The 17297-nt window shown below is 37.2% G+C and overlaps 3 protein-coding genes across 14 annotated transcripts in view; 1 reads left to right on the forward strand and 2 right to left on the reverse strand.

Moving 5' to 3' along the window:
- Nucleotides 1-2684: 2684 nt before the first annotated feature.
- On the reverse strand, nucleotides 2685-10076 carry LOC103464710 (troponin I, slow skeletal muscle-like). 2 transcript variants are annotated; one of them, XM_008408982.2, is made up of 8 exons: nucleotides 10012-10076; nucleotides 4310-4342; nucleotides 4173-4179; nucleotides 4022-4063; nucleotides 3785-3916; nucleotides 3615-3704; nucleotides 3344-3520; nucleotides 2685-2881 (listed from the first exon to the last, which is right to left on the reverse strand). In XM_008408982.2, the coding sequence occupies exons 2-8, from the start codon at nucleotides 4324-4326 to the stop codon at nucleotides 2777-2779; spliced, it is 570 nt and encodes a 189-aa protein (XP_008407204.1). In that variant the 5' UTR covers nucleotides 4327-4342; nucleotides 10012-10076; the 3' UTR covers nucleotides 2685-2776. The 2 variants fall into 2 exon arrangements, with proteins under 2 accessions (XP_008407204.1, XP_008407203.1); XM_008408981.2 differs by lacking the exon at nucleotides 10012-10076 and adding an exon at nucleotides 5484-7619.
- Nucleotides 7824-10930, reverse strand: csrp1b (cysteine and glycine-rich protein 1b). The gene is made up of 6 exons (XM_008408979.2): nucleotides 10800-10930; nucleotides 10012-10121; nucleotides 9467-9635; nucleotides 9123-9252; nucleotides 8919-9012; nucleotides 7824-8188 (listed from the first exon to the last, which is right to left on the reverse strand). The coding sequence occupies exons 2-6, from the start codon at nucleotides 10118-10120 to the stop codon at nucleotides 8112-8114; spliced, it is 579 nt and encodes a 192-aa protein (XP_008407201.1). The 5' UTR covers nucleotide 10121; nucleotides 10800-10930; the 3' UTR covers nucleotides 7824-8111.
- A 3091-nt stretch (nucleotides 10931-14021) lies between these two features.
- Nucleotides 14022-17297, forward strand: part of nav1b (neuron navigator 1b) — a 65627-nt gene continuing 62351 nt past the window's right edge. For 5 of the 11 annotated variants that reach the window (XM_008408984.2, XM_008408983.2, XM_017304796.1 and 2 more), the window contains exons 1-2: nucleotides 14023-14349; nucleotides 16334-16438. The gene's annotated coding sequence lies outside the window, so the exon portion shown is untranslated. Of the gene's footprint in view, nucleotides 14350-16333; nucleotides 16439-17297 lie in introns of all 11 variants that reach the window. The other 6 variants (XM_008408986.2, XM_008408987.2, XM_008408988.2 and 3 more) reach the window with 2 other exon arrangements.

Raw genomic sequence — 17297 nt, forward strand, 5'->3', positions numbered from 1 at the left:
TTGTCATAGGGCAATAAATAAACATACTTGACTTTCCAAGTCATTTAAAAATAATAAGTACCTAAAAATAAGTTACATTTATTTGAAGGGGTGTGCATGACACTGTCATAAACATGACATAACACCTGTCATTACCATAAAGAAGTCTTTATGAATGTTAATGACAGTTGTCATGAAGTGTCATTCGGTAAGTAATGACACTTTTAATGCAAAGCTGCTCTAAAAGTTGCATTAAAAGTCAATTAAAAGTACCAACTTTGCATGATTTTGTAAATCATGATAATTTAATGCAAAGTTGGCATTTTTAATGGACTTTCAATGCAACTTTTAGAGCAACTTTGCATTAAAAGTGTCATTATTTACCAAATGACGCTTCATGACAACTGTCATAAACCATTCATAAAGACTTCTTTATGGTAATGATAGGTGTTATGTCATGTTTATGACAGTGTCATGTCAGTCTTATGCACACCCCTTCAAATAAAGTGTTACCAATAAGTTTGTTTTGTTTTTTTGTTTTTTTACATGAAGTAAGTCATCTATTTTACCACAACACTTTGCATTTATAAGCATTGATGTTGCATAAATATGACCACCTTGGGAATGTCCAACCATCCTACCATCTAGAAACTGAACACGTTCTTTTCCCTAAAGAGGAACTTAGTTTGATGTGAAATGTGCACATCAACTCACTTAAGTAAAACACCCTGGGAAGCTGAATGAAGCTGGGAAGAAACTGTTGGGAACTTGCATTGTACTCATATAAAAGGAAAGGCCAGTCAGAGAAGAAGAAGTCATTGCTCCAAAATGACAAGATGCAGTTTTCATAGATGCAAAGACTCAAACTTCCAGAGAAATGTTCTGTTTTTTGAATTAAATAAAAAAACTAAAGAGTTTGGCCAAAATAACCTCAATGTATTTGGAGAACAATGCTAATATGTAAATTCTTTAAAACATTATTCAGATAAAGCCACATATAAACATATTAAAACTTAAACACTACTTAGACTGGTTGAGACCAGGTTAGAAAAAAAAAGTTAAACCTTTCGATCATTTTATCTCATAAAACTACAGTTAAAGTCATACGAAGAACAGTCATATAGTACGTTTTCAAGCCATTTTCCTCTGACAGAAAAGGAACACCCTTTCTCCTTCGGATTTTATTGTCTACAAACCGCACCTGTCTGGCCCCTGAGTCACACAAGACAAACAAGAGAAAGTCATTAAGCTAAGTTTATTTCACTATGCTGGGATCTTTAGCTTATCCAAGTTTTTAACAGAAACCTCCAGTTATTCAGCCACCATTAGGTCTGGTTTTGCAAAACAAACAGAAGTATACTCAGTAAAGAAAACATTTGGTAGGAAGGTGGACCGGCTCCATGAATTGCTGTTTTACTAGACGCTGCCCCCATGTGGCAAAACGAGCTCAAGCAAGATACAATTCAGGTCAGATGAAATATCTGTAAGAAATCCTCTCCTGGAGCACACAAATTCAGCTAAACATGCTGAAAATACTTCATTATAAAGTTTGTATAAAATAAATTTGTCTTGATTGAAATTCAACAAAAACATTATATACATAGTTAGTCCTCAGCATTAAGGTCCTGAGGAAAGCTGCTGATAAGAAGCTGCTTTCTTATCAGCAGCTTCTTATTGTTCAAATTCTCTTGAGTTTGAACAATAATGTGATTCAGATTTTTTTACACAAAAAAATGAATAAAAATACAAACACTGCCCATCAGACTTGAAAACTTAAGATACTGTTTTTATTCATTATTAATCATAATTACATCATCATTGTTGATTGTAATTATCAAAATGTTGAGAAACATGATCTTAAGTTCCCATATATTTTTGCTTTTACACTTAAAGTTAAAGTGACTTACAAATAACAGAAACTCAATAAAGTAATCCATTATAATTATCAAATAATGCTAAACATAATCTACACTAAAAGAAGTCTGATTTGTATCTATGTTGTCTTTTTGTTGTTATCCTATTGAGTGAATTGAATTTTTTGGTGAATGTTTAAAATTGAGTTAATTTGTAAATTCTAGACATTGTTTAGTGATTCAGTTTAATTAAGCCACCTGCATAATGTCGATATTCCCAGTCAGAAATTAAAAAATGCAATGTTAAACTAAGATGATGAGTTTTTGATTAGAAAAAGTCTGCCCTCCTTATTGGCTACGAGACATTTAATCTTTTAATCTTTTTTGTCAAAATCTTATTTTTGAAAAAAAAAAAACAGTGTTTTGCACATCTGGCATTATGTAAATGCCAGTGGGTTCTTATTCAACGTAGAGACATTTCATTAACCTACATCCATCCATGCATCTGTTGTCTATACTGATTTTGCTTGCAGGAGTGTGGTATCCGTCTCCAATCCATCACAGGGCAAGAGAGAAATAAGACAAACAACTGTGTGTGCACATAGGCGTCAGATCAATTTGAGTCTGACTCCTCAGAACAAATTAGATCAGTGTCATCAAATTATTTTGTCTAGATATGATTATTTCATTTGAACTGGATCTTATGCCACTGACTGTAATGCTGACTTGGTTTAAAGTTTGTCAGCAACATGCTCCTAAATAGACAAGACAGATTATATTAAGATTTGTTTATTTCATTAACATAGAAAAACAATTGTGGGAAGATACTCAGTGTAAAACATCTTCTTTTTTTTTGTTTTGCTACATTCAACACTCTGTGAACTGACAGTGATGTTGCTTCAGAAGACGAAAGCTGATGTTTTCTTCTGCTGCTATGCACTGTTTTACTGGATCTGGCCTTTGGCTGCATCAAACATCTTCTTGCGCCCCTCCATTCCTGACATGGCTTCCACGTTCTTCCTCCAGTCACTCACTTCCACTGTCTTCTCCTGCAGGTTAAACGTCACAGTTTGGCATTATGCACTAATCAGAACATTTGGGAAAGTTTTGGAGGGTTCAGCATCTTTGCATGGTGAAAATACAACAGTAATTTGTAATTTGTTGATGTTTCATTGATGCTTCTTCGAATTTATGTCTGCTTTATAACAAAATGTTAAAACAAGTACACCAATGTACATGGGTCCAAGGCACTAGCAATTACTTTATTGCTAGTGCTCTGTGACTTATACTCGTCACAATAATGCATAAATACATTCAACTTTATGCATATTTTGTCTTCTGTATTTTTAAGCCTGCACCAAATGCCAAGAGAAATTCTTCTTTGTGAAACCATAAATGGCAATAAATTTCCTTCTGATTGTGACTTGGAAAATTGATGTGGAAATACGGAAAATATTGTTTCTTTGCACTGCTTTCTGTGTAAATTCTCCTGTATTTCAGTAAAAACGTACCTTTTCTGTGTCCTCCTTCTTTACAGATTTGAGGTTGGCTCTCAGGTCCATGGACACCTTGTGCTTGGAGCCCAGTAGGGAGCGCAGAATGGCATCAGCGGAGACCCGGACCCGTCTCAGATTGGGCCTTTTGAACTTCCCTCTCAAGTCCAGCACTTTGATGTTCAGATCTTTAATCTGTATGGATACATATTATGGCATTTTGAACAAGTATTTAGTGTAACTTTGCGTAGGCATGTATAATGTTTACTTTATGGTGCATCATCCGTACCTCTCTGTTGTTGTGCAAGACCTTGGCTTCAATATCATACCGTTCTTCATCCACTACATCTATTTTTGAATGCAGCTCTTCACATAATGCCTACACAGACAAAAATGTGTATTTACTTTTTTACAAAACTTGCTATTTGTGTGAACAAAAGTGAGAACAGAAATATCTACCTTTAGCTCCTCCAGTGACAAACCAGTGACTGGTGCTGGAGGAACTTTCTCTTCCAGGTATTTTGCCTTTTGCTCCTCCTTTTCTTCCATCTCCTGCTCCAGCTCCTCCTTCGCTTTTGCAACCATCAAGCTCTTATGAAGAGTAGAGATGTTTTATTTATTAAAAGAAGGAACTAAAAGTTCTGAATCTTGTTTGCGTCAGAGAGTGAAGTTGCTGTCTATGCAAATCCTCCTTACCTTTAGCATGAGCTTCCTAGAGGCTGAGATTTTAGATTTTCTCTGCAAATATCAGATTCATGTCATAGTTTAACATTTTACTAGTCTGGTTTAACTTTAAAAATCAGTGTTTGTATTAGTTTTCTAATTGGTAATATTTTCTTAACCTTACCTCTGGCCTGTGAACAAAACAGAAAAATATTTTAAGTTAGTTTTTCCATTTAATTTCTATTTATATGAAGGTTTATGCTTATGACTGTATAAAACCGTCATACAGTGACTAAAATACAAGAAGAAAGCAATACTTACATTTTCTCAGGCATCATGGCTATTTTAATGAACCTACAAGACAAAAATACATTTGTTTTATTTAACAGAGCTTAAAAGTGGAGACAGTCTGGTTATAGAGCCCCAGTTGTTCTTAATTATGAAGTCCGGTTAAGCCCTCGTATGGCACCACACCACAGCCAGATGGATGGGGAACCACATAATACAGAGTATCAAGCCCCACTGACCAAGACCGATTTTCTTACTTTCAGATATTTACCTTTCGAAAGAACAAGTTACTTATTCGTTAGATAATAGAATTTAAATGGTTCAGTTTTCTCAGTCATTGTTCCATGGTCCTCATGGGCCGACTGGACAAAATCACCCAATCGCCTTCCAGTGCTGATAACACAATCCTCCCCTCCCCTGGGCAAGGTGATGGCAGGCAGGGAGAAGCATGCAAAGCCCCCAACGTGGGAATGTTTCCACATAGATTAGACTTCCTGCTTTCAAGCCCACTTTTCTGCTGCTGGATAAAAAAAGACACAAATATAGACCAGGCCCCTCATTCTCGGAATGTCATTTTGAGTTTAGGAATGCCACGTTGACTTCACAAAGAGATGTTGGCAGATTGGCAACAGGAATTTAAGTATAAATTAGGAATGGATTCATAAGCATAACTCAAAAGAATATTTTAATGGTATGAAGCATTTAAAATTATATGAACCTTTTATCACTGATGGGTAGAAACATGATGAGCTCAATAGGGAATAGATATTTTTAGAAACAGATCCGCCTTACTCAAAAAGGTTAAAATATACTAACTATACAGATGCATATAAATCCAGTCTTTACTTTCCCTTTTTATTGTGACTTGCGTTATATTTTGTGATGTAATTGCAAAATTTGAATACAACATTGATTTTCAACTATTTTAATATTTAGATGGTTGATATGAGAAAATACAACATTAAGGATCTCAAGTCTTTCTAAAACAAAGTTTGTATTATTCTGTTGCCAATAGTTACATTTCATACAAATAAATAGTAAATAACTTTTGGTGGATTAGTCATGGTTGAAATAGTTTTTTTTTGCATAATTTGTTTTCTAAATATTGTAAATATATTTGCACAAGGCAAACTGTAGACACATATTCTTACCTTCATCTGAAATAAGATTATAATAAAGAAAAAATAAGAGTTAATTTTGTCCTTACCTTAATGTGTTGATGCTACAGGAGCAGAAGGAAAAAGTGATGTAGAGAAGAATGAGCTAGAACATTCAACTCCTGCTTTTCTTTGTCCGGCCCGTCCCGTTTATCACAGGGGTATTTAAGTAGAAAACACACACACACGCAACACAACACACACAATACTGCACAAGTGCACCCACTACTAGAGTGGGTGGTCTCAGGATAACGGTGTTTGTGCGGCTTGTGTGGTGTTGACACCACTGTTCTACTTTCACAATAATGTCAGTGAATGACTCTTCAGCTAAAACAGGACAAATCAATTCTTTCACAAATTCAGAGATTTTTTTTTTTTACAGAAAATAATTTCATAATTTGCTCCTCTTATCTCTGAGATAGTCTGTAACTCTTTCATGGTCTGTAACATGCAGTCCCACATAATGTTGGCACTTGTTTATAAAACTCTCCGATTTCTTGCAGATACATTAACAAAACACTACATCTTTAAAAGATGTGATAAGAAAAAAATTATAGCAATACATTACAAATGACAAAACGTCCTTGTCTTTGGATTTGTTTGGGGAAAACAGTAGCATCATTTCTTGACTGTGAGAACACATTTAATAACTTGGATAAGTCGTACGAAGTGACAGGAATATAAAAGTTATATTTGACTGACTTGGCTGAATTTGGTCTGAATTTGTTTCTGAGCTGCTGGTGAGTCACAATATAAGTAAATGAAATGGTAAAGATCATGTCATCCTTAAATTTAATCATTGTTTCGAAGCATTGCTTGTGTTCATGTAAGCATTTTTATTTTTGTCTGTTTATTTTCCCGTGAAACACTTTGAATTACTTTTGTATGACTGCTGCTGTGTAAATAAACTTGCCTTTCCTATTTTAAATAGGTATTCAACATGCACAGTCTGAAAAAAATCCACACACAGAAGCACACCCAAAGTCTTTTGTTTGATTCTAAAAGACGTCAGCTGGTCTAAAAGCGCCACCTCTTGGGACCGTTAGGCTGTAACGAGGAAATCATGTATACGTGAAGAATAGTTTACAGGAGCTTGGAAAAATTCTAGTGTAGCACATTTGGAAGCTGTTGGAGAGCCATCTAGTGGGGCAGCTGCTGTTTGGAGGTAGGCTCTTAAAGATGAGATTTTGTTGTACTTTTAGTTATTGAAATAAAGATATTTGTATTATTTGGCAGTAGTAAGCCCACTGCTATAAGGTAATGAGCTAAATGTAGTGATAATTTATGCTTATGCTATTTTTAAAACTCCAGTATTTACCTCACTCTGCTGACACTCTATATGTTCTGAGGCTGCTTTGAACATTTGTTGATGTTTTTTGGAGGGTTAGTTCTTGGTTCCTCCGACTTTATTCTGACTTCTTTAACATGATTTTTCACCCTTCATCAGCTCAGGTCAACCAGCAACATGTCCTTTGATGTTCTGAGATTTACACAAAAAAAAGGAGATCAAACTTCTTTACTCTTGCTGTATATAATTCATCTATCCGTGTTAAAAGCTGCTAACAGATTTCAAAGAATTATTAAAGACATTCCTTCGGTTCGACTCAAGCAGAGCTGTGTTGCTTTAATTCATGTGTGTTTGCTCAGATCTAAGCCATTGTTGCATTTTGGTTCAGCTTTAGTCACAAAGACAAAAACACGTAAAAGGCAATCATTTGGAGGTTTACACCTCCTGTGGCCCTTGAATGAGAAGTTGTGTGAAGATCTAGTTTTATGCTTATTTTAAAAACTTTATCAATTCAAAGATAGCAGCAAAAGTCGAAGACTTCTTGATCAATTGTTTTGCATTTAGTAATATGAAAACCGACCCGAAGGTCAAATGTTCCTCTTGAAAGGGTTTCCGGTGTAGATTTGAACCTGATGTGGCTCTAGGTGCCAGAACAAACAGCTGCTCCCACCCAGACACCCACCTCCTCCACCACAGCTGGCTGGCACTCCGGCCAGTCTGCCAACTCTCCAGCACAACCAGAAACTTTGTTGTTCACTACAACAACTTGCTTTCAGTCGCAACGCAGATCAAAATTCAGAAGAGCCACAAGCACGCCCAACAACTCAAACATAGATTTCTGTGACTCATTTTCTTATGGTGGTGTCAGAGAAGAAAGAATTATATGCTTGTTTTGCAAAACATAAGTTTTTGTCAAAACAGATAATACAGATAATACTTTTGAATACTTACATTAACTGAAAGGGAAAGCAATATGCATAACACTTTATTTTGATCACCTCAGTCATAACAGACTAGCTTGAATCCGCCTTGGACATACATTGATTTCTATTTATTCATACTCACTTTAATATTTTTCAGTATTAATTAAAAACACCACATGTTCACATTGCAGCTATAATCTTTAATTTTCAAAGTGAAACACATTATGCTTATAAAAGAACAGACACATTCCAGCTTTTTTAAGCTTTTTTTTAGCTCATGTGCACCTCCCTTCAAAGCACCCCAGTATGCCTGGTAAACGTGTAAAAAAAAAAGCCATTTCTTTTGTGAATCATTGCCTACTGCTTGCAGCAAAAAGTGAAAGGTTAGATATCGATGCAAAGACCCAGGAAGCTGCAATATCAGAGCATAGCAGCTGTCAGTCCCTCGTTGGCTGCAGCCTCCAGCTTCACTGTGAATGAGCCAGCGCTCCTGCACCCTGCCCAAAACCGAAGCCTTTTGGGCCAAAGTTCTTTGCGTAGCACCCTGGGGATGAAATAACGTGCAATCAAAAATTAGGAGAATGCTGATTGATATTTGTATAGCATGTGGAGTAAGTTTCTTTTCTTCCTGCTCAGTAGTGGGAGACTGGGTTACTAGACTTTCTGCTAGAAAAAAATTAAAAAGTCCTTAGAATTGCTGGCATTTTGTTTGGTTGGTGATATGGCAGAAAGAGGAGCTTGACCAGGTCATTATTCCTGCAGGAAGAACTGATCATGGGGCAACACAAAAACAATTTACCAATTAGCCTAACAATGATGTTTTTTGACTGTAGGAGGAAGAAGCGAGAGCATGCAGAAAGACCAGGTACTTCTTGCTGCAAGGCAACAGTGTTACCAACTACACCATCTTGCAATCAAAATGTTACACATTCTCTATGAAAATAGAAAATGCTATTTATGTGTTCAATGTGGTTTTATAGTGTATCCAGAAATCTCTTCAGTTACAATTTTAGGACTGCAAAAGCTTAAAGTGGCAGTTTGGTTTGTAAATATTTGACCTTTCTAGGATTTGTTTACCTTACTTATGGGTTAATTTATTTGTCAAAGGTCTGAAAACACACCTATTGTTGAAACCTTCCTGGGATAAAAACAGTGTTTGCCAAAATAATGTGGAAATTCTTTTTACTTGACTTAGAAGGACATGATGGATGATGCAATTTTCCACTTGACAGCTAATTAAATCACCATTTTACTTCCAGCAGAGGTGAACAGACCTTTACAGTAAATCTCTCCGTCCCTGTCAGCAAGGGTTGTGGACTCCAGGCCTTTACCACACTTGGCACAGCGAAAGCAGCCCTTATGCCACGACTGTTGAAGAAAATAAAAATTGTTTCAAATAAATTGGAACAGTCAGCTAACTTTCATATTTGCTTAGATTCAAAGTTTAACATTGAGGTAACATTTAAGATTTTTCTTACATTGCCTCCACCAATAACCTTCTCTGCTGCATACACTGTTTTCCCACATCGTGGACACACTTCTGACCCAGCTGATTTCTGGGCGAATTTGGAGGCATTGGGATTATTTGTAGGTCGGTGAGGAGCTTGTCTATGAGGAGAAACACATTTGTTTATCTTGAAGACATGTAAAAAAATCCATTCAAGGAGGATAACTTTAACTGTTAATTTAATAGATTTCAAAACTGACAATTATTGTAAACCTTTCCTTCTCAATTTTTGACGTTAGAGTCACCTGTTCTGGTTGTGGAACTTTATGGTATACTCAGAGGTTAAACGGTGGGAGGAAATAATATTTTGCTCACACTTCAGGTTTGATTCCGAGTCCTTCTCCTGTGTCCATACTCAGCGTTCCTGCTCCTCCTCCGAATCCGTAGCCTTTTGGCCCATACTTCTTGCCATAGCACGATTTGCAGTAGATCTCATCTCCATGCACCGCCACAGTCGTGCTGTCCAAGTTTTTTTTACAGACCACTTACATCAATAGGGGGAGAAAAATGTCTTTTTTAATTTTTTTTTTTTTTTTTTTTAATCGTCCAATTGTTGGCAGACAATGTAGACGAAACCTTCTGAACCAATTTTTTGTGACAGAAAAAAAAAGAAAAGGCCTGTATAATATCACTGCTGTCAGCCTATTCAGATGAGATATGTGATGTGTAACCTTTTCTCCGTATAAGGAAGACCAAACCTTCGTCATGTTTACTCTAGAGCCAAATAAGGCCGGAGATGCCCGAGTGGAAACCTGAGGATGCTCGTGCCAAATACTTTGCAATCCTGCATGTTATTTGATATGTGTGAAAGCAGTCAAAAGACATCACACACAGATTACTTGTGAAATGTAAGTACTTACTGCACAGAAAACAGGATTTATGCCAGCTCTTCCCTTCACACTGCACTTCCTCAGCAAAGTAGACGGTTTTCTGGCAGCAGCCACACTTATTTCCTCCTCCAAAAGGCATTCTGCAAACATACAACACTGGCTTGTGTACATTCCTCACTCATTGTATATCTGACGCTCAGATTTGTCATTCAGCAGACAGAAAACATCTGCAACACTCTGGGTTTGATACAGTGATAACTATAAAAGGAAAAGTGTCAGTTTGCTTTGATATATTACATTCTTTTCCATCCCTTTTGCTTGAGCCTGCAGGCAGCAGTGGATATCTCAAGAGCTATTCAGGAGAATATTGTAAAATGCAAAGAAGCTGTCAGCATGATACAGATAGGACAGAAACAACCTGGATAGGCTGTCAGATTACCTATATTCTAGGTTAGGGTTTCTTTTCAGGTAGTTTATTGAGGATTACATAATACAATATTGGAAAATACTCAGAGTGTAAAATGCCAAATAGACAACCCCCCTATTTTTCTCCAAATAAATAAGAATTTTTTAATTTTAGTTAATTTCTTGTTGCCTGATAATTACTGTGTAATTTCAAAACAAACTAATGTACGGCAATGAATATGAAGAGCAAATGTTTTAACATCCATTCCAACTTCAGCAACAAAAACTCCCCTAATTGCTTTAAATAACACACATGACATATTAAACACTTTTAGAAGGCTGCAGCAACATATGTAGAAAACAATGAAGATAAAAAAATAAAAGCCATAATAGTTGCTCATGTCCAAACTTACCTGTCCTGAAGTTAAAGGCTGCCACTGTCTGAGATTTTTGCAAGAACTAACAGTCAACAGAGTTGAGAACAAACATTTGGTTAGAAGAGGAGAAGATGAGGGCGGCTGTGAGGACACCAGCCTAAATTAAGGGAGGAGTCAGGACAGAGAAGCACAGAGGGAGAGCTGGAGGGAGGGGAAAAAAGAGGAGGAAGAGGTTTGGGTGAGGTTTGAGGAGGATGGGTAGGAGAAGAAGCTTCACTCCTTGTACGAGTCTTTTTGTCATTCAAATTTCAGGCTGAAAACCCCAGAAAATGCTACAGCAGCAGAGAGAACATGTATTTGGCATATAAAAAGCAGAAATGAATTACCATAAGCACAATCCAATGGATAAATGAATGAAGGACACAGGAGAGTTTTACTTTAAACCGTTCAGCCAAAACAATTTACTAAGCAACTACAGCCTTGTCTGCTCCTGAGAGACATGTTGGGTGAATATTCCCCAAGAAAATCAGCAAAGCCACAAGCTATTTTAAAAGTCAGAGGTCTACGCTGTTCTTCAGTCCTGTAATTGGTGAACTGATGAGGTGGTAGTTACTACCCATTTTTCATTTGTTGCTGTCATGCTTAGTGGAAGACCCAAGTGCAAAGAGTCAATGGAGATGAGTTTGGAAGTTTTAATAAGAAAAGTAAAAGTGACTTACAATGTGTCAGAAAAAAGCCACAGGGTCTGAGGTGTGAGAATATACAGAGAACCATGAGGGAGACAACAACAGAATCCAGCAGAGAGTGACTGAAAATGAGGAGCTTAATACAAAGAAAGTTGATTACTGGAGAAAGAACAGGTGGCTGATTGGAAACGGGGTGCAGCTGTGAGGAGAGACGGCATGAAAGGAGAAGGAAAGAAAGTAAACCAAACACATTCTCCAACAGTGATAAAGAATAAACTAAAGGATGGTTAACCAACAGATATAAACGTAAGTATATAAACAGCTGAAGAAGACATCTAAAGTAAAGCGAGGGAGGGAGAAACAGAAAACTGTAAGGATCCACTAAACCCAGGATTCTGACAGCTGGATTCTGTGTTTCATAAACCACATTATTTCTTTCATCCCTGCTTTGTCAGAGCAAATTTTATACAAAGCCATGCAATTCTTCAGTCCTATTTTTGACATGTATCTTCAAAACTGTGTTACATCTTACAGAGTGATGTTCACACACACCCTATGGTTTTCACATCATTTTTATTTTCAGCAGTCAGAAACCACAACCAGCTTGGGATGTGGAAATGCCCTTTGAAAACCTTCATGATCCATGTGTCAACAGGAAAAACACAACTAGTCCCCATGCCAAGACCTTTATTTAAACATTTAATGACTTCAGAGTAAAATTTATTAGACCACTTTGATTAAGATTGTGTTTTTATTTGACCAAAAGACTCAAAGTTCAGAAAACGTTTTATGATTCAGAATCAAACCAAACACAAGTAAAGAACGATCCTCTGGATAATGTTACATAATCAAGGTTTGAAATTAAGAAACCAAATGTTAAGCCAGAATATCTAATATCTCAACTACATAATATCCGTGTCTGCTCTTTCACACATATGTAATGTGATGTTTCATACTCTAGTCATCTGTCTGCAGGGAAATGTGTCCAGTAATTTATCCAGTGAGTTTAACCAAGCTTACTGTGTGTTTTAAGGTGAACAGCAGCAGATGAGCATCACAGGACCCAAGTGTTCATCTGTACTTGGGAAATGAAGGAATGAGTTTTCCTTCATTTCTTTTGACTTCCTGCCCCAAACTGCCTCAAAAGTCAGAGTCCTGTCATCTGCCAAAACACTACAATGAGACTGCGGTTGCCTTGTGTTTCTGAGAGAGACAAAGATCTGAATACATGGAACTGGTGGACCGCTTTGTGTCATGGTGTGGAAGCGGTTATCTCATTGAGAATGTGAACACAACAAAGGCGATTCTTGTGGATTTGTAAGAAGAAAGACTATTTGTTTTTTTGTTATTCTTCTTTTCTGTTCATGTTTTATTAGTGGTTAGTTTCCACTTATTCTGCAGTCATTAGCTGGAGAAGCAGCGTCAGTCTGGAAACTCTTCTGGAGCCCCGATAGTTCAAATAGTGCTTTTTAAAAGGAAGAACATAATAACCTGAGTATCGCCTTCGTGAGAGTTTTTGATAAATGAGTTTTGTCGGATCCTTTTGCCGTTGGATTGTGATAGAATATTCTGTCTGTCCACAACAACAGTGTCTTTAAAAAAAAAAAAAAACTTGGATATTCAGAGCTCCTCCAAAATGTTCTTTTTCCAACAATTATTATTTATTCATTATTATTATTATAATTATTCATAATTTAATTACATAAAAGAAAACATCAATGCTAGAAATAATGATTCTCTGCAAGCAAGATGAGTCAAAGAACACTTCTACCTTCTTTTAATAAATGATAATAAAATGTTAACTTAATCTAAAGAAAGATTATGGGAACAGGGTAAACTACATAAAGGTAATGAATCAGTCTTTACGTGGCACATTTATAAAAACTGACTTCAAACAATAGCTAAAATACTTAGGATTATAACCCTCAAAAGTAATGTCTGAAGTCCATTCCTGAAATAATAATGTGCTTGTTAAAATATGCTTCTTACAATAAATGAAGGAATGTTGAAATGAATGTCTTTTTCTTTTCTAGTGTACAAAACCAATTCTGCCAAGTGAGCGATCAGAATTTACATGCAAATGCAGCCGATGAGGAAGAAAATGAACTACTTCAGTATGAAAAGCATTTCAGGCATTTTGCTGGTGATCTTCTGCACTGTGACATTCAACAACAGTATACAGAGGCTTTCACCATCATTCTCTTCTTATTGAAAGCGTTGCACATGTGACCTTTCATTTTTTCATTGCCCCCCTTTTTCCCAAACAGAAACGAAGGACTAGAATCTGTCTCTTGGATTATTGATTATTTTTCTCGTTTTGCTTTGTCATTCAGTAAAATCAAAGCGTGTGACGAGTTATCCTCCAACAAAAATGACGATGAGGAGAGGTGAAGCCAAAGCAGGGATAGTTGGCAGAGAAGGATGCTGTTTGGTCTTTCTTCCTCCCTCTCTCAGCCCTCCAGGCTCTTCACCATCATAGGAAGAGACAATGATCAACTCAAGACGCCTATTTATAGCCTGCGATGGCCAACACTAGCCCTCTGTCTCTGCTGTGTGGACATCCGCCTTGCTTGGTTGTAGAGTATGCGTGCATGTGATTACCCTCATGACAAAGAACGACACGAGTGGGAGAGAGAGATGGACTCAGAGAAACTGAGCTGAATAATCCCCTGGAAAAGGATAAGACTGGAGGCAAAACATGAAAAGAGGCAGGAACGAATGTGGGCTCTGGTCCATCAATCAATGAAGAATCCCGGATGATCAGTGGAGTTTTATGGAGTAACTTAGCTCTTTTTTTTTGCAATTGAAGCCAGAAGTTCTCTACGAATGAGTCTGCTTTTGGAAGCACGTTTTACTAAAACATTGCCAAGTCACCAGGTGAGGAGGAGGAGCTGGAAGAGGTGAGATGACTTCACATGTAGGGAACGCGAATGGGTTGTAGTGTGATCAACGCATGCTTAACGTTCTGCTGCGGCTATTGTGCTCTCTTTGTTAAAAATTAAGTTGCCAAATTCTTCAAAAATGGAGATGTTGTATCAGATTTAGCGGAATGTTTTGGGGAATTTTTTAAGTTAACAACATTAAGTGGAAAATGTGGCTCTTTAAAGTCAAAATCAGTTTCCTCAAATTTATTCTTCACTTTTTCTGTTGGAATGGTACAGAATACACAGACATACTCATCTAACATATAACTTGCTTTCCAAATTTGAATAGAAGTTCAGCTCACATTCTGTTTCTGTTCCTCTGCATTTTAAGACTTTCCTCAGAAAAGTCAGCTACCATATTCAAACGTCTATGGAAAAAGGTGTTATATCTTTATTTCTAACAATTTGTAAAATATGACTCATTTAGTCATAGATGATATTTGGATTGAACATAATTAAAGAACAAACATGGTTGTTCTCATGGTGTTGATGTTTGCAGAGAATGACCCTTTCTGTCTGTCAGCTTCAGATGGTTTAATGGTTACTGCTCTGTCTGACTCCTCCTCCTCTGCTGACCATAGAGTGGACCAAGAATGCAGTTGCATAAATTAGTCAGTAGAGGTCAGATGTGGACTAATATTAGATTGTGTGGGTGCTGAGACACACCCTGTGTACTGATTCCTCCAGCTCTCTCTATTTTGGTGTGTGTCACTTGGGCTGTTGATGCAAAAGACGACAGAGGTTATTAAGCAAAGCAAAACACTCGAGCATTGAAGCATGAAAAACACAGTTAGTATGCAGAGAGAACAGTGAGGTATCAGAGATTTCTTATCACTCCACTTGTTCAGGTCGTACCTCCCTTCAGACCTGCTGATTACTTATCTGAGCCCCTTTAATTATGCAGTGATTTAGCTGAGGCCTGTGCATTAGATCTAATGATAAGGGAAAGAATTTGAATTCCAAGGTCAGATAGAAACAACGTTAAGTGTGTGCAGATGAATTTCATGTTTCTGAATATCCTTTGCACTTTTTTTTCTGTAATCCTCTCTTGTATCCTCTCAGGAGTAGAGTGATTATTTTCAAATTGCTACAGACTCTCGTCATCCTGCAAAGAGATTTAGCCAAAAGCACAAATTTCTCGATTGAGCTTTAACTATATGTCACACCAACAAACCACCCGTTGGCTTGTCTTCACACCACCGTGTGTGTCATTTTGTTGCTCCTGGCACACAATAAATTTGTTCCAGCACATGTCCTTCCTTTAAACTCTCTGCTAAGTTGAGTCATTTTATAAAATTTACCCACAGCACTCACATAGGGGGATTCTCTTAGTCACAGATTGTAATCCTTACTTTGAAGATCTAACGAAAAAGAGTGTGAATTCAACACATCATAGTTCCTGTCAGTCTTTTATTCCTGAACTGACACCTCTGAATCTGTTCCCATTTGGCCCAGATTCTCACTGAGGTTCGCGGTGAGGCAGCCTGTACCCCGTAGGCAGTCGGCTACAAACATGCAGTGACAATTCAAATTAGTCCAGTTCACTGGCTCTGGCAGTGACTCAGGATGGAAAAGATGCATACGCAGCCCGCAATGCTTCGGTGACAGTTTTAAAGAGGCAGGGATTAAAAAAAAAAAGTAAAAAGAAAGCAGAAGACAGATCGAATATTCCATCAGGTATACAGCCCAATTTTAGCTCAGCACTTTTGTTCCGAAGGAAGTAGACTGGAACGATGCCAGGTCCATTTAAAAGGCAAGAGAGCGCGCCTTGTGGCTAAAGTGGTCTGATGCACATGCAGCAACTGCAGCATGGGATCTGTCTAGAGTATTGTTATGCAAGCAGGAGGAGAGCAGCCCCACTTTGATCCAGACATCGGACAGAAGCTGAGATGCTCTGGAGTTGTAAGCTGCTGTTTGGTGTGTCATCAGCAGAGAGACGTTTCTTTCTTTTTTTTTTCAGAAGGACAGAGAGGTGGAGACTTAACTGCACTGCTCATTACTCAAATGATTTGACCTGCATTCACACTTGACTCTATCACACCAAGTTGTGCCAGCATCATTGCAGGTGAGTGTGAATATCTTAGTGAATTCTGAGAAGAACTATCAGTTTATTAGTTAATTATTAGATCTGGCTACTGTAAATGCATTGTAGGTCAATATGAATTTTAATTGAGTGGATTGCTATGATGAAAAACAGCTAAATGAGTCTGAAGCTTGTTTCACACATGCACACCTTTTTTGTAACTGATGACAAGGAAACACATTGGTTTTAATGTGTGAATTACCCCCACCAGGGTTTTTCCCTGACACTTTCTTACAAAGGTGTCAAAAGACTGAACCATGCATCACTTTCAAATGTCTAAGCTACTGCAAATATCAAAGGACAGATGTGGTTAAAACAGGAGGCTTAAAGTTAACACATGACCAATTTTTTAGAATAAGACGGATTGCATAATTACACAAATTGCCTTGTTCAACATTTTTTTCTTGTCCACATTAATGAGCTGCAAAATGTTATCGTCTTAGCTTGCTTAACATTAATTTTTGAACAAGGTGCACTGAAAGAAATAAAGTCAAACTGTTATGTAGCCTTCTTTATCTCATAATAAAGCAGGCCTTATTGGGTTTATTAGTTACATGTGGTAACTAATAAATACCACATGCATTTCCCACTAATAAATACATGTGGTATTTATTAGTGGTAAATACCACATGTGCACTGCAGCTCTTCTTGTCATTTCCACAGACAGGCCTGAATGAAGTTTGGGAGACAAAGAGTAAGCAATATAACATCTGCTGTTGCTTTAACGGATTGATGAACCTTTTAGTTTATCTCATTAAAAATGATTCAAGCAGGTGCATCATAGCAGATGCAATCTAAATAATGGAGGTATGTTAATGCTTTGGATGACTCAGATAGATGC

This window comes from Poecilia reticulata, linkage group LG5 (genome assembly GCF_000633615.1).
Source record: "Poecilia reticulata strain Guanapo linkage group LG5, Guppy_female_1.0+MT, whole genome shotgun sequence".
Lineage (NCBI taxonomy): Eukaryota > Metazoa > Chordata > Actinopteri > Cyprinodontiformes > Poeciliidae > Poecilia > Poecilia reticulata.

Bases quoted from the DNA above. Each gene is read 5' to 3' on its own strand.
- LOC103464710 (XM_008408982.2), bottom strand. The intron at 3,521-3,614 runs GTACGGATGATG...GTATCCATACAG, and splicing joins TCTTGCACAACAACAGAGAG to ATTAAAGATCTGAACATCAA. The intron at 2,882-3,343 runs GTACGTTTTTAC...TTTAACCTGCAG, and splicing joins AGAAGGAGGACACAGAAAAG to GAGAAGACAGTGGAAGTGAG.
- csrp1b (XM_008408979.2), bottom strand. From the start codon at position 10,120: ATGCCTTTTGGAGGAGGAAATAAGTGTGGCTGCTGCCAGAAAACCGTC. The intron at 9,636-10,011 runs GTAAGTACTTAC...TATTGATGTAAG, and splicing joins TAAATCCTGTTTTCTGTGCA to TGGTCTGTAAAAAAAACTTG. The intron at 9,253-9,466 runs GTGAGCAAAATA...TTCTCCTCATAG, and splicing joins CTCGGAATCAAACCTGAAGT to ACAAGCTCCTCACCGACCTA.